This window comes from Vanessa atalanta, chromosome 8 (assembly GCF_905147765.1).
Source record: "Vanessa atalanta chromosome 8, ilVanAtal1.2, whole genome shotgun sequence".
Taxonomy (NCBI): domain Eukaryota; kingdom Metazoa; phylum Arthropoda; class Insecta; order Lepidoptera; family Nymphalidae; genus Vanessa; species Vanessa atalanta.
In genome coordinates, this window is record NC_061878.1 from 12,540,144 (window position 1) to 12,557,889 (window position 17,746).

General features: G+C 34.8%; 1 protein-coding gene across 3 annotated transcripts in view; it reads right to left on the reverse strand.

Annotated features, from left to right (window-relative positions):
* The window catches only part of LOC125065876 (myosin heavy chain, non-muscle), a 58,605-nt gene that overhangs the window by 8,377 nt on the left and 32,482 nt on the right, over window positions 1–17,746 (reverse strand). For 2 of the 3 annotated variants that reach the window (XM_047673729.1, XM_047673731.1), the window contains exons 2-14: window positions 16,932–17,088; window positions 10,353–10,474; window positions 7,447–7,470; window positions 6,007–6,099; window positions 5,496–5,925; window positions 4,074–5,413; window positions 3,360–3,530; window positions 2,752–2,919; window positions 2,376–2,522; window positions 2,091–2,219; window positions 1,863–1,983; window positions 1,547–1,780; window positions 990–1,160 (exon numbers count right to left, since the gene is read on the reverse strand). In XM_047673729.1, the coding sequence (XP_047529685.1) occupies window positions 990–1,160; window positions 1,547–1,780; window positions 1,863–1,983; window positions 2,091–2,219; window positions 2,376–2,522; window positions 2,752–2,919; window positions 3,360–3,530; window positions 4,074–5,413; window positions 5,496–5,925; window positions 6,007–6,099; window positions 7,447–7,470; window positions 10,353–10,474; window positions 16,932–17,088 (3,307 nt within the window). The remainder of the gene's footprint in view (window positions 1–989; window positions 1,161–1,546; window positions 1,781–1,862; window positions 1,984–2,090; window positions 2,220–2,375; window positions 2,523–2,751; window positions 2,920–3,359; window positions 3,531–4,073; window positions 5,414–5,495; window positions 5,926–6,006; window positions 6,100–7,446; window positions 7,471–10,352; window positions 10,475–16,931; window positions 17,089–17,746) is intronic. The other variant, XM_047673730.1, reaches the window with a different exon arrangement.

Below are 17,746 nucleotides of genomic sequence, written 5' to 3' on the forward strand. Positions count from 1 at the left end.
TGTTATTGGTCAAGCTTAAGAATGAACCCTAAGCTCGAGTAACTAACATTTCTTATGCCAAGTCAAGTCCTGTTTGCGTTCAGGCGACGATCCCTTACACATGTGTTGCCAATAATCTCGCGTCGAATGGAACAAACTTCCTTCCTCGTATGAATTTTCTACATCAAAATTATCATCTTTTGACAAACCGAATTTGACGTTCTTTTGCCTCCGTTCGTTTAAAGTAGCCATTATAACATAATATAATTTAATTTATATAAAAACATTAAAAATTTCAAGTAAATCAATGCACAAAAGTTTCGTTTTGCTAGTGACAATTGACGTTTATTGTCAACGAATATTTAAAATTGAAATTTTTAAATTTGGATTTTTTTTATAATTGGCATTTAGTACAAAACAACCTATTTAATCCATACTAATATTGATCAACTGAAGAGTTCTAATATTTAAACGTGTATTTAATTGCAAAATTCCTTTACATACTTAATATTTGTATCAAATAGGCAAATTAAATTAATCCGAATAATTAAATTAAAAGCCGAGATGGCCCAGTGGTTAGAACGCGTGCATCTTAACCGATGATTTCGGGTTCAAACCCAGGCAGGCACCACTGAAATTTCATGTGCTTAATTTGTGTTTATAATTCATCTCGTGCTCGGCGGTGAAGGAAAACATCGTAAGGAAACCTGCATGTGTCTAATTTCAACGAAATTCTGCCACATGTGTATTCCGCCAACCCGCATTGGAGCAGCGTGGTGGAATATGCTCAAACCTTCTCCTCAAAGGGAGAGGAGGCCTTTATCCCAGCAGTGGGACATTTACGGGCTGCTAATGCTAATGCTAAAATTACTCCGTGTGTAGTAAGTATTATAAAGATATGAATGATAATGTATTGATAAAATGACAAAATATTAGGAAAATCTTTACATTTTAGTGTTATTTGAGAAGAAAATAATTTCATTTCATAAACATAATGTCATGTCACTCACCAGCCTTGGTTTTCTTGATCTGGTCATGCTGTTCGTTAAGCAGCTGCAGCTCCTGGGAGTGCTTGTGTCTGTGCTCCGCGAGCGCCGCCTCGTGCGCCGCGGCCTCCTCCTCGAGACTGCGCTTGAGCACCGCCACCTCCTGCTCGCGCTTGGACCGGAGCTCCTGTTGAGCTGAAAAACGAAAATACGTAACTTAAGTCGACTATATCAACACATGGGACGAATACAACTATTTCATAATATATTTTGACAGTTTAAAATTCTTCAAAAAATAAAATGGTCTCATTCGATACATTTTTATGTAAACAAATATTATATATACAGAGTAGACATTCAACATCAACAACAAACAAGGCAGCAAAATCGGTAGAAAGGTTAGTAACCTTTTTAGCAAATATTTCGCAATAAGATAGACAGACTACCTAAAAATATGTCAATAATACAAGTCTCTGATATCGGGCAGTAGAATAACTAACGAGCCAGCCGTACTTACGATCAGGCTTGCATAGAGTATCAACTAAAAGTAAAATATTGTCAATGAATAAGGTCCCGCTCACCGGCCGTGGTGTCGAGCGAGTCGAGCAGCTCGCTCTTGAGCGCCTCGAGCTCCTCGTTGAGGTCGCGGCGCAGCTTCTCGGCCTTGGTGCGCGCGGCGCGCTCGGCGTCCAGGTCCTCGTGCGCCTCGGCCAGCGCGGCCTCGGCCTCGCGCGCCGCCTTGTGCGCCGCCGCGCGCGCCGCGCCCTCCTCGTCGGCGCGCGCGCACGCCGCCAGCAGCTCCTCCTCGCGCTTCGCTGCAACCAACGCGCCCCGTCAGCTCGCCGCGCTCACGCCCTCCGCGCGCTCCCCCCCGCCCACGTCGCCCCGCCCACTCACTCAGCACGATCTGCAGCTCCTCGACCTGCGCCTTCTTTTCGGAGAGCTGTTCCTTGACATCCTGCAGCTCCGTCTCTAGCTTTCTCTTCGCCCGGTCCACTTCTTGACGCAATTGGTGATCCTTAACAGTAAAAGAAAGTATTTATTTAATTTGGCGATTTATTATTAAAAAAATAACTAAGTAACGCTCGTCATAACACGCTGAGCAATAATAATATTATTATATACCTTGAGTAATTTTTCCTCGAGTTCGGCGATAGCGGACTCCTGCTTGGCCTTCAATTTGCTGAGATGTTTGGCTTTCTCCTCCTCTTCAGCTAAGGCTTGAGACAAGTCGTTCGCTCGTTCTTCTAAAACCTACGATTATCACATAAAAAAAAACATTAATAAAGCATCGCCTGCTTTATACCAACTGATTATTGACATCAAACATTAAAATAGATACTTTATAGTGAGTTTAAAAATTATTATGTGGGTTTTAATTATTGTGATCTTAGTACTATAAATTTTTACCTTCTTCTCTTTAACCAACTTCTGGTTGGTGTCCTCGCTAAGAGCTAATTCCTCCTCCAGCTTCTTAAGCTTTCCGTCGCACTGCACGCGTTCCAGCTGCAGCTTTTGACGAGCTGCTTCCTCCTCCTCTAACTGTTCCTCCAAATCCTATAAAGAGAGACAATTTACAAATAAGTATTTGTTAAGGAAGACAGAAAACAAAATGTGTTAATAATGTACGATATGATTTGTGCTTACACTTAAACAGGTAAGTAATACGACCACCACTACACAAATTTAGTGGGGATAATTTTCGACATACACAACCAATATCATGTATATTAAAATATCAGCCCAGGCATTTTAAAAATGAAAGAATAGTCATATTGAACGTCACCTGTATATTGAGCTGCAGACGCTTCTTCTCCTGCTGCAACGAATTACAACGCTCCTCCTCCTCCTCGATGCGTCCCTCCAGGTCGTGCAGCAGCTCCTCCAGCTCCTGCTTCCTAGCTGCGGCCCGTGCTCGGCTCTCTTCGGCTTCCGCGCACAGTTCGAGCTCCGCCTGTTGAAAAGAACGAAAATATATTTACATGGAGATCACACTAATCACAGTATTAAACATCCTGTTGTACTGATAAATATGTTTTTTTATGTACCTACATAACGGAGCATTATTCTCGATATATTTTAAACAACAACCGAACACCGAATTCACATATAGTATTTTTTTTATGTGTGACTTTTTTTAGAACTACTTTCAAAGAGTAATTTCGGGTAATTGTTTTCTAGTTTTGCATTTTTATTACAGTAAGTAAATTGTTAACGATACTAAGTTATTATATACTATTGCCTTTAACAGATTATATATTTTGTGCCTGTATGATTTAATTTTCCTCCAAAATTAGTATGCACAGACAATACTATTTATTTTGTTATTTTAAAGATTTATACATTTTTTTTTATAAATAGGTCATAAATATCATGAACAGAGTCTAATTGAACCTGTAATTGTTCAGCGAGTTGTGTCTTTTCAGCGCTGGCCTGCTGATACTTGGCTTCGTAGTCCTGGCACCTCTTCATCTGCGATTCCAGACGCTCACGGATCTGTCTCAACTCATCTTCCTTTTGCGTCAACTTCTCCTCTTGCTTCGTCACTTCCAATAGAGGTTTAACCTGAAATTACGATAATGGTTATACATTTAAATATTTAATTATTATAGATAAAATATTTATTAAAGCAAGTTATCCATGACACAATACTAATGGCATGCATCCTCAAAACAAAGATATGTACATCATAAGGCGGGCTATCTGCACAATAATCTATTGAATGGGTACACCTTCGTATCGTATTTGCATTACAATTGTTGTATTCTACAATAATGAGCTGGAATGTTTTCAAAACACGAGAAGGCGGTAACACAACGAAAGTACTCAAGTAGTACAGCATTATGTAAGTGTTATATTCATGATTATTAACTATACTGTTATAATTAGGTTGATATCCCATATTATAAAACTTTACCTATAGAACATAAACTATCACGCCCCATTTTCCCTCTATAAGGTGAATAATAAAAATAGCCCGTGTCCTTCACCGGTACTCAAACTATCTCCATATTAAAATTCATCTAAATCAGTTGAGCGAAATAATCGTGAAGAGGTAACAAATTTCGCATATACAATATTTGTATAAACTAGTATAAATGTTCTCACCTTAATATACAATCTCCACCATTGCCAGTTCCTCAGCTTGAGATACGCAGCGCAGTTTCTCTGGATGATTCGAATAGCATTCAACTGTTGCAATCTCTTCTGATAATTCCTCCTCGCGAGGTACCCGCGACAGAATGCTTGGAAGTTCACGATCAAGTCGGTAATCTTGTAGTCTCTCTCCTCTTCCAGATGCGCCAACACGCCGGCTCTGAAGAAGATCTTCGACTGCCCAACGCGATACAAATTATGGTCGAGTTCCAGAGCCTCGATCATTTGCTCGCAAGCCTTCTTACCGTCCATGAAACCTTTGGGGATGATGTTCGGTGTAAGCAGCTCGTAACGCTGTCTAAACTCTTGGAAGGGAATCCTGTTGGGGAAGCCCTGGCGACAGATTCTTATACCCTCGAGTACACCATTGCATCGAAGCTGGTCCAATACCAAAGGTGCCTCAATTTTGCCAGCCTTCTTCTCATGATTAGGAATGATACACCTGACGAAGTTCGGATTAGTGTTTCTCAACGTTGCCATCAGTTTCGTCAGCTGCTCCTTGTACAGTTGGGAAACTGTTCTGAACATTCCCTTTCTGGTTCTCGCTCCAAACTGCGTGTCTGTCAAAGCTTGCTGCGCCATGCCGACGATTTCAGCGTCTTTCCAAATGTGACAAACGAAGGGATCTTGAGAGGACTGAAGACAAGATACAACGTTCTCGTTCAGAGGGTCCATGTTCTTCATCAGCCATTGTGCCGCAGAATAATCGACCTTGCCAGCGTAGTGGATGATAGCGAAATCGGCGATTCCACGGAAATCAGTCTTCATAAACTTGGGATGAACAGAGTGCGACGAGACGAGCTTCTCGACAAACGTTTTATCCGTGGCCTTGGGGAACCAACATTCCTCGTCTAACAAGGCCATAATACCCATCGGTTTGTCGATGAGGTCAATGGTCGGCTGCAAGTCTAAGCCGAAGTCGATAAACTTCCACTCGATACCTTCCCTCTGGTATTCCTCTTGTTCCAAAATGAACATCGTGTGGTTGAAGAGCTGTTGCAACTTCTCGTTCGTATAATTAATGCAGAGCTGCTCGAAGGAGTTCAGGTCGAATATTTCGAAACCAGCCATATCGAGGATTCCAATAAATGATGCTCCCTGTCTTTTTGTTCTGTCCAGGGATCTGTTGATTCTGTTCACTAACCATCTGAAGAGTCGTTCGTAGCAGGCCTTACCGATTGCCTCTACGGAGAACTCGACCTGCTCCTTGGTTTGTGCCTTCGTTACGAAGTCGCGACCGACCTTAATTCTTGGTTTAAGGAACGCTTTCGTCATTTCTGTTACAGAAAGACCTGTAAAATACAAAATGCATTATTAATTTCAGTATTATGAAAGATTATTTAAAAAAAAATCCTATATAAAAGGTTTTCTTACCAAGCAAATGAGCTATTTTCTGCGCCACTGTATTATCGGGCAACGTGGCCTGATCTGAATTCCTTTCCTGTTTAAACTGCATGGACCCGAAGAGCAGCACAGCAGAGACTATTCTGAATATAGAGTTGAAGTCTTCATTGTTCATCCCCATGATGTTCATCGATTTGATCGTCGCCTGGAACTCCGCCGCATCATCGATACCCGGTACGGGTAGCGCTGCATTTGAAAGGAAGGGGTAGCTTTTAGGGTCCTCTAGTATGTACTCTGCTTTCTGCTGCGCCGTGGCTCCTGATAGGAGTTGGTAGAAGATGTGGAATGTCCTCTCGTCCTTCGCTTGTCTGATCGCTCTTGATTTCTCCAATAAGTACGTTTCGATGTTCGCACCCGCAATAAAACCAGATGCGTCGAAGTTTATTCTTATGAATTTTCCCTAAAAACATTTATTATAGATAATTAACATAACCTTATTCATTATAACCAGATTTTTATATTTTTTTTATTGAAAACTTACGAATCGTGATGAATTGTCGTTTTTAACCGTCTTCGCGTTACCGAACGCTTCAAGGATTGGATTTGCTTGCAGTAATTGTTGTTCCAACTCGCCCTGTTACAACGGATCTCATTAAAAATATATTCAACTCATAAACAAAGACTATAATTATTTTGCAAACACATTGTAATATATAAAACTAAGGTTAGGGATATAAAATAATAGCATCGCATACATGAGTGATTATGGTTTATGATTTAGGCATTTCAAAGCGTTACCTCGAACGTTGGTCCATTGCTCTGTTAACATTGGTAGCAGCGTGTAATGAATCAAATGGTTTAATTATTCAATGCTTTATACTCAAAGCTATATATATGCTAATAAGTATATAAATATATATGTGGCATACATTACGTCAGAGAGCTGTCATTTCAAACTAAAGTTAAATCGTAACAAAAAGTTCAACGCTACGAATACATGTAGGCATTTTTAGTACAATACACGACGTATATCCAAATGAAACATTATTTAAAAATTAATACAAAACATACTACATTCAAGTAAGATTAACAAGTCCCTTTGAATAGTTTTTTAATACTCGAAATGGGGATTATGTCGAGAAGAACCGACAAGAAACTATTTAGAGAATAATTTTTTCTCCAATTAAACACACACGTAATTACTAAAACAATTGATACTATTCATCGTGAATTAACACGGAATATGAAAAGATAACTCCACTCGTTATATATAAATATTACACACTCTGATATATAAACAATCTATGTTTTCAACTACAATAGACCAACACCCTTTTTAATTTTAACTTCAAGCACAGTATATAATATATGTACATAATAATGTCATCTAATATCATAATACATTACCACCAAGCTCGTTTGAAAAGCATAAGAGAAAAATTATAAAAAAATATATATAAAAATAAGAGGTTTATAAGTGTACCGATAAATAATATAATATACAATACAATGTTATCGATGCTTTGAACTGAATTAATTTAGCAGGACTATTTTCTAGTCTCTATCTCATTCTTACGCGTGAAGTTAAAAGGGACAGCATTAGTATTTCATTAAAAACTAACGAAAAGTTACAGCAAGGTTTCTAGTTCCACGCGTACTCATATGGTTCATGAACGAAATAGCACGAGACGAATTTAAATTATGCTTGCCCGAAGTTGCAATCCTCGGTTAAAGTTCTTGCCCATTAATATTTTAGTCCTGTCAAATTAGCTTAGTTTCCTGATTATACAATCAGCATCAATGTTTCGTACTAAAATATAGCAATCAATGTTAAATGTGACAGTTGAAGTTTAAGAAATAAAATAAAATCAGCTGTTTTAAATTTCGAATATCCTTAAGAATTAAGTTAATTAGTTGAATGATATTATGTTATACATAAAACATATGTATATGCGGTGTACAATAGTAATGTTTTACTTACTATTATTAACTGCGGCGTCGGTCCCTGGTGTTGTTCAATCCCGGATCACGAGGAAGATAGAAAATAGAGAAAATATATTACAAAACAGTGCATTTTAAATGAAATCAGTGATATTAAAATATTCTAAAGACAGAGCTACACTTCGCGTTCATACGAAACGATTTTAATTGATCGACTTAATTGAAATCATTTGGAATCTTAACAGACTTTCAATTACAAATCGTTTTAATAATAGTTTGGCAATTTTAATTTATTGTTGAAATTATATTTCACGTCAGATATGTTCCCTGTAACCTGAATTCAACCTCAGATTTTTTTTCCCATTCAAATAAAAACCTCAACTATTTAAATAAAAGTCCAAGACTATTATTAAGTAAAGTTGCATGCTTTATAAACCTTTACGAGTTTATACATTAGAATTTTATATAATATTAATACTATTCGGAAATTAAGACTTTTTAATAATTAACAAATAATTAATTCTTAAAATTCACTTCTAAAGTGAAAACTTTTAACGTCTTATACAACAAAAGTAATCGACTAATATGTTATAAACAAAATTTAATATAACAGTATCGCGCGCTATTAGATACAAAAAAAAAAAACAAAAATATATAAATACTCATTAATAAGTATTTAATAAAAAAAAAGATTAAATGTAATATCAAAAAAATTTAAACCACAAATGTTCACTGTTTAAATGCCAATCAAATATAAATCACAGCGTGTACAGTTACAGTTCGTAAGTTAACTTCGCATTTTTTTTTTTTAAATTAATATTTAAAACTAATAGCACACGATTACAACCAAATCCATAACGATTTCATGCAAATGTACAATTTCTTACATCCTCCGCATATTTCGTGTGAAAGAGAGAAGAGATCATGAACAAAATTATTACATACAGATTGCTATACTTCGACGTGGACACACAGCACAACTGTAATTGATTCTAGTAAGTTTATTTCATTTTTATATAGTTCTACTAACGTACTGAATATAGGAATGCAATAGTTTATCAACTATGAAAGAAACTATAGTTTTAATAGTGTTATTGAAATGTCGATTATGAAAAAAAAATAATGTAATAATTTACGTATATGACTACGATAAGTCAAAATATACTTTATTCGAGTAGGCTTTTTACAAGCACTTTTGAATCGTCATTTAACAAACTATTTAAAGTAAAGCTACCACCGTTTCGGAATGTAGATTCTACCGAGAAGAACCGGCAAGAAACACAGTAGTTACTCCTTTTCAACATCTAAAATTACAGTCATGTTAGTTAAATACAATTATATATGCATGTGATATATCTTGCCTGGAAGTCAACAAGCATTAACTCCATGCTTTTTATCATCTATATAATCTTGTATCGAATAATATGCCTTCTTCACCAGTGTATTTTTTACAAATGATTTAAATTTATGAAACGGCAAAGTTAAAAATGTCTAATGATATTGTCACGATTTGTTCAAAACTCTTTACATTGGAACTGAACTAGCAAACAATGATAGAAAAGTCGGTGGATTTTCAGCTGCTATGATTCTACAATGTTCGGATTCGTTTCGCTTTTATGAACTACGTACAATGACAAATAAAATGCAAGGACGGTATACATATTTGTTTCGTCGACTCTTTCCATATACTACGTTTCATAGCTGGGCTATATAGGTACCTATGTGTATAATACAACTTCTTGAAGGTAAAAGGTTTCTTTTTCTTGAACCAACGTCATACACATATATTGTAGCGATAACTAACTAGCAGAATTACGATTGAATTTACTATGGAATTCATTATTTTTTTTATTGTAGAGCCATACGACATCTATATAGTAATGATATATGATTATTATGAGTTAAGGGCATTAAAACGTCTTACCCGAATCCGATAGTTAAACCAGTACAGATTGATACGCTTCAAACAGATAAAGCAATCAATATAAAAAAGTTTCAACCTAAAATATCCTTTTTTGTGGTATTGATAGACTGTCGGGTAAATGGGCCACCTGACGGTAACTAGTCATGTCTGCCCATACATTGGCACCATATAAAATTTATTCATTTTCCACATGGCCAATACGTCACCAATCTTGGGAAGTGAGATGTTATGTCCCTTGTGCCAAACCAGAACACAAAATACTAAGTATCACTGCTGGACGGTAGAATACAGAATGAGTGGGTACCTACCCTGACGGACTTGTAATATCAAAATCTGATTTAAAACATCAAAAATTAACTTTTTAAAAAAGTACCGCCTAATATAACACAATACAATCCGTGCTATTCTGGAAAATCAACCGACGTAAACTCGACTGTGAAATGTCAAAAAGTGATGTACACGTCGACGATTACAATAATTGCAATAGTGAAACGTACGCTTCAAAACATCGTATTACCATAAGGTGACATTTTACAATCGAATCGACTATCGAGTGTCAAAGTTTCTTAGTACATATAAGATCGCACTTCGGAGACACACCGCACGATTTTCATTCCATCATTTTATATACGGCACCAAGTCAGAAGTTTTGTTATTTTGTTACCAGATTATTTTACCACGCGAATTTTAAATCGCACGAACATAAACTTATCTAACAGTATTTTAAGTTAAACACAAAAAAACGCAAAATAAAACCACAAATTAAAATCCGTGTGGTTGAAAAACTTAACGTAACGCGATGCGAATTTGAGCAGTGACATTATAAATCACGTGGTATGATTTCTCAATAAAATGAAACCTTCGCTTTACAGAATACCTCTGTTTGTAAAGTGAATACCGAGTATGAAAAATTGCATTAAATTGATATTTGACTAAAATAATCTTTATAACACATTTCACCATAGTATTTATAATTATATTATTAAGTATAATATGAATATAGAAAACTTTAATGAACTCACCGCGCCGGATCCTTTGGGTTTCGAAGCGGCGACGTAGGCGAGATACTGTATAACCTTCTTCGTGTTCTCAGTTTTCCCCGCACCTGACTCACCGGTGCAGAGAATCGATTGGTCCTCTCGATCTGGAATTCAATTGATAGCATCAATAAGTGACAAATATTTTGAATCGGTTCGTTTGTCAAGGGGCCGCTATAACGACAGAATCCGAAAAAGGCCATCGCTAAGGTGTCAATGATATAGGTAATAATCACACATAATCCGACAAAAAGGCCGTTTCTGAAAAAAAAAAGTGGCTAGTTTATAGCAATACAGTACCAATTCCGACCCACTTATATACCTACCTGCCTGTCATCGATAGATATATAAAAGTTAAAACTTCCTAAATCCAGCTTGCTATTAAGAATTTCTCAATCAATACTGGATGTCTAGAGACGCCCATCAAATGTGACACTTCGAAGTGAATGGTTACCACAGGATTATGTAATTAAAAAACACAGTCATGCCCGTTGCTGGCACGGCATACGGAACCTAGAACCTCCAGATTTACAGTCGTATAAGCTAACAATTAGAGGACCGAGACAGAAATACTTTTAATAATAGGCCATTCATAGAACTCTACGCGAAGATAGTAATATTCCGCTGTGCAAGCTTGTGGGCATAATTAATCCAGCTGGATCTTACAATAGTCTCGCAGGATCTAAGAATTGTATTCTTGACTGGACTTGACAGTTTGTTAAAAAAAAAGACTATTTTTCTTCTTATATACAAATTTCAGAACGCTTTCATATCAACATTGCCCAGTTTATTAAACTAATATTTATTATAGTTTTTGTCCTAAAATTGAATAGCTTGTTTAATTGTCTAAAAATTTTCAAACATATTTTTACTTAGAATATTAGTTTTATTAATTTATAAATAGAACAAAATTAATTACACTGACTATTCAATTTGCATTATTTTATATTTTTTAATATTTAAATTAAACACTGGTGTGAACAAAGCATTATATAATACTTAATAACCATAAACAAAGGTCTAATACATTCCTTATCTGTTTGTAACGTGCTAACAATTTATACCCAAACACAAAATAGTAAAACCTGTCACCACGAAACAAAGAATGGATGGTGCTCGTAGAACTGTTGAGTAAAGCCAGCTAAAGTAATACGAAGTACAGAGTTATATCACTGCATTCGCGAGCTGACTTCGGGACATAAAAATAAATATTTTAATGCCATGCCATAACATTTCCAAATTATAATAACATCGTTCGAAACGCATAAAGTTTTAACGAATATTATATTCAGTATTATAAGATTAGCGTAAATATTTAAAAAGTAATTTAAATTAAAAGATTTGTAAAATCGTTCTATAAAATTAATAGTTTTATATAGCTTTGCATTTAATTAAATTCCATAAAATGACGATACAAAATTGCTTTTACGAGATTACTCGAATCAAGAGTATATTATTTTGGCAAAATTTATCTCATCTTCAACTACACCGCAAAGTCGAATGGAAAAATAAAAAACTGCAATTCACTCAGCTTTCTTGTTCTTTGGTCGGAGCTAGTTGCATGAAAAGGGCTCGGCCAAGGAGCACTCCCCCGACGACTGCGCCCGCGCCATTAGCGAACAATTAGACAAATGACTGGTTTCCAACTTATCGCTTATCTTTCTAGTGAGGACCTTTTATCGATAAATTCTTAAAAATGTAACATTCTTTAAAACAAAAAGGTTAAAGTAATTTTTTTATAGTTATTAAAGTGACGTGAAGGTCGAGTTCTGTTTTTAAAATTATCTATTTTATTGATTTGTTTTGTACTTTACCTATTACGTAATATCTCGTAAATATCTATATATAAATGGATTAAGAGGGGAATGTCCGAAATGTGTACTTTATTTGTATATACTGTTTAATTTATACTAAATATTTAATGCTCGGAGCTTAGACCACATCAAAATAAATTGCTTAATATTTTGGATGATTCACATACAATTTTGTTTTTATAGATTTTTATAAAAATAACGTAACCTCATATATTATGTATTAACAGATACTATAATTATATATGTATCATAATTCAAATTATGTTCATATATTCAATACATATCATTATGTCTTATCTAAACATGAGTATTAACCTCAAATTATTAAAAATATACATATGTATGTATGTATAAATATACCTATGGGAATTCGTTACTGTAATAAAATAATAAAAATGATTTCAAATAATATAATAATAAATTAATAATATAGTTGTAGTTACATTATTTTTACCTTAATATATATGTAAATATAGATCTACTCTACTCTAGAACAAATTAATATTATCGGTTTACATAGTGTGCGTATCTTATGTTTACGAGATATTTTAGTGTGCGTGAGACGACTAAGAGTAAGCACAGCATATTTAAAAAAACAATTAGCTTATATTTATTAAGTTTATATTATTAAAAAATATTAATTTAACGAGATGTGGTGTACGTTCGTGTGTGAAAGTTCAATATTCAAAATACTTTAAAGAAAGAAAAACAACAGTATAATGTTTAAATGTAATAATCTCTAAAAAACATAATGTATGTTTGCATGAACTACATACATAAATACTTTATGGCATGCATCACACCTATATACTCGTATCAATTATTTAATTAAAGCTACGAAAATACTATTTTTAATTATCATTTATAAAATAAAATTCAAACTATCAACTAAATTACCGTCCTTAATACGATGTATATAATATATCTCGAGAAATTTTATCGTAATATATTCAAAGTCATTACGCTGTGCGTGCGTATCCGTCTATGACTAAAGTTCTAAACGGCTTCACAGATACGAAAACACACACGAACAACATTTACCATAAAAGGTAATGACAAATAAACAAACACATAATTAGCGATTCAAGAATAGTAACGATTTCCGTGCTGCACATCACTACGGAGCAGGGTCGCCAACGATCTAGCTTCACTGGGATACTTTGGGACTTAAATACGTTAAAATATAGCTATTGCTTTACCTGTTTATAACGTTATAATTACGTCATTAAAATACTAATGTAATTATTTATTGTTTGATGCCATCTCTTTTACTCAACACTGTTTACTACTTTTTTCGTATGTTTTATCGAATCTCACTCCTCTTATATTTATAGAACACGATTTGTGGCCGTTAGCGCAGCAATTCAAATTCTTACCTACTCATCATGTTGTCATATGTTTAAGATCTATGCTAATATTTTAAATGCGAAAGTAACTCTGTCCATCTGTCTGCCTGTCTTTCACGGCCGAATTTGATGAAATTTAGTATGAAGCAAACTCATACTCCAAGGATGTACTTAAGATTATATTTTTTAAGCCTACCATTAGGTCTTAACACCTAAAACGCGAGCTAAGCCGGGGTCGACAAATAGTAATATTTGTATATTACTATTTGTCGTAGCCTTCCGTAAGACATTCTTTAAACGATAGGGAAGACTGTAGCAAAATTAATTGCGTGTTTAACGACCGAAATCAATATAATATCTGTATGTCGATCTGTTTACTCGAGATATAATTTAGACAGTATTTATTATGTATGGAGCTAATGTAAAATACCTACTAGAACCGAATCCATAGATAAACAGAATATTGGTCACCTGTTAGTGAAGTTGTCCCATGACGTAACAATATCGATATAAACAACATTTGACGTTGAATTGACGCGATATCATTGGTCGAGAGCTTGAGTAATATATGATATTCATAAAGGATTTGCGAAAAATAGCGTTTTGAACTTCGAATGGAATACAGTGTTGCATTATAAATAAATATATTTTAGTCATAAACTGTTAATAGTATACTTTCTTCGTTTAGAACAGGAGTAATGTTGTTTCTTTCGGACATCTTTGTTACCTACTGAGTACCACCGCTGACGTTTGCACGTAGCGACAACGTCGCACTGGCCACTGGTTGATACTTGTTTGAGATAGTACATAAACACTTAAATTAAGTGCTAATGATAAAATAATATATATCGATGGCTTCTATGTTTACGTGCTAAAGTACCAATTTGACGATTTCCACTTTTTACTAGTTAATGCTTCCTTTTACTATGATAGCATTGATATGCATTAAGAACTTAATAATTATAAGCAGAAATACGACTTTTTGTTCACATGACGTCACATCGTCATGTCCAATCATTTTTATCTAACTTTTATACTACTTGAGATTGTACCCACATATATGTACAGAAGCATTATTAGAACTAATGACCATATCTTTAGGCTCGTAACGATACAATGCTTAAGTTTTTTTTTTTTAATTATAACAAATTAGATATGATATGCTCGCGACATCTTTCGCATATGCTAACATTCACGTCTCAATAGGCGCATTATCGTACGTCACATACCAAATGTCATGTAATTTTGAGATAACACCGTTACTGGAAGATGTTTCTTAGTTGCATGCAGGTGCATAGACAACGAGGCTGGAAAGAAGGACAAGCATCCAAGTGGCGGGGATAAAAAGTCGTATTCGCCAAATTAATTCTGAGTACTCTTTTTTTATTAGCGTACTTATAAGCGACAACCCAACCACAGCGTTAAATACTGTGCGACACCCACTGCACTGCTCTTAACGCTAAGATTAACAGAGATGTAATACGTTATGCCTTGGTTACTAATTAACCACCTGATTATAGCAACATATAATCTATTCCAATTATACTTAACATTTGATCAAGGAATAATAATAATATCCTTCGAAATATAAGGAAGATAAACGAAGAGACGTACGACAAATAATATAGTCTTCTCGTTTTAATATAATACAAATAACATCGAATATAAATTATGACCCACCTAACATAGTTTGTATGTAAATATATGTATTTATAGTTTACATAGGAAATTTATAATAACATAAACCCTTTCAATTTTCTGTTCATAAATCCTCACAGCAAAGATTATCTTCGAGAGATTGCCGGAAACAATAAGATTGCTCTTATTGTACATTAGCCTAATTTTATGCTCTGTAAAATGCTTTATATGGTGTGCTTTTCAATTTTATAGGTCTCAGTTTGATATATAATTGACAGCTCTATTCAGACACGTCATAGTGCATTGAAACCCTAACAATGACTTGTTTAACTTTCGAAAATTACTTTGGGCATATTATAATATTTATTCTCGTTCAACGACTACAGAATAGTTGTATACATAGTTCAGAAATAGCTGACATTATACATGCATATTTGAAACGCAGTTGGCCATTTCTCAATAGAATGAGTTTAGCTGACATCCATCACGTATCCGATATGTGCTGACTGCTGACATTATTTTACATCAAACGCTTACAGGTAGCCCGATAGCATGTACTGTAGCTGATGTCCGGTATGCGTTGCGATGCTTCTTTAATTTATTGTGTATGCAATGTATGTATTTGTCATTGGATGTAGGTGTAACAGAATGGTAAATGGATCACTTGCTTAAGTGGTCACCATCGTCTATAGACTTCTGCACTATAATAAATATGATTCATATCTTACATCTTCAATGCACCACTACCCTTGGTATTTAAGATGTACCTGTATACTAACAAACAGTAATACTTGGGCCACCCCTTTACCTATCAGGATGGGCTTGCAAAAGCCGTACCAGTTGCCACTAAGACTTTGTATAAATTTAATTCGATACAACCGGCACTTGACAGAAACGTACATGCACAAGCCAACAACGACTCAATCGTCTTGAACGATGAACGCATTGAATAAAAAAAAACGATCATAACTTTTGTGTGTTCTCCTCAAGGATTTCGGATACGGCGACTAGCCAACTGCGCGGGAGATTTCTTAGTGTAGGCGTGTGCGGACAAACAAATAGATACTCTTTCCATTTCCTTACTCTCACGATCTTATATAGCAGCCATCTCAAGCGTCCGGAGATTTCAGGCGTAGGACCAACTTTCGGTCCGAGGCAAGAGGGTAAAAAAACTAACAACTAAACGGTTGAGCTAAGGCCTCCTCCCCTTTCCAAAGTCATAAGTTTGACTTATTGATTAAGCAAGTTAGTGGCTTATATAGATTTATTTACTATACAAATACATCGAATTCAACTGATCTTTTATTATGTGTTTAATTGAACATTTTAAAAACAAACTACATACAAATCAGGAAAATACCAGTATATCCACTTTATTTCCTTATACAAGCTGATTTTAATTCTTAATAAAGCTAAAAATTGTATTAATCATTTAAGGATTTTGAAAAACCTTCTTATTTTATATTTTCTAATAAACAAACCTCCTTTAAACAAAGTATAAGATTAATGCATGTAACATTTAGACATTATTTAGTTTAATAGGATTAGGCCTTACTACACTCACTTCGTTTCTCACTTGTAAAATCACTTACCGTGATACACATTTATGACATCTGTATCCTTTAATAGTAATAAATAATTAAGTCAATATGGCATATTACTTTTAGATATTACACGATCGTGTTCCGTGGGAATTTGCAAACTTGATCTAACTGGTTACATTGATCTGAATTGTATAATTTATATTAAAATCTTTTTAAATTTACCTTGTAGCATGGAGCGGTAGGCCGTATCTGTGATGGCGAAGACATGAGGCGGGACCTCATGTCGCTTGATACCCTTGTATCGCTCCATGATCTTCTCCGTATAGATCGGCAGCTTCTTGTAGGGATTCACCACCACGCAGAAAAGACCCGAATACGTCTGAAAGTAAAACATCGAATCAGATAACAATTTCAAATTTTAATACGTATCTTTAACCAATTACAAGTATTCCACTTGTTTGACATTAATATACGACAAGCGATATATATAACAATAATTATGAATTCCAAAATACATAAGTCAAATAACTCATTATAAAAAACCTTTAGTCTCTATGATATGTTTGGTTCAATTAAACGTCATGTTAAACATTAATTGTTCGAACAACATACCAAGTAACATAAAGATTCGTCTCGGCCAATATAACTCAATCAAGATCGGTTGGTGATGATGATATGGGCAATATTAGAATGAGTTATAGGGACTGTTATAATTAGAGAGGCGACATATACGGGATGATAACATTCTCATGATTAGCGTTGATTACATTTCATTATTGTATATATATAGTGCAACAAATATGTAACTTTTTTATTGCTTTTACTAGTGACGGTCAGAATATCGGTTCAACGAGGAAATGCTGTATTCTGGCCACCATTGAACGCAATCTTTATTTGTACTTATTTATGGTTATTTAAGTCATTCGTATTAATTATGATATAAATATGTATGTATGTATTTAAGTATATTTCATATATTACACATTGAATAGCTCCCAAACGAGGCTTCATCCTCGTGTGATTTGAGCAGGTTAGTT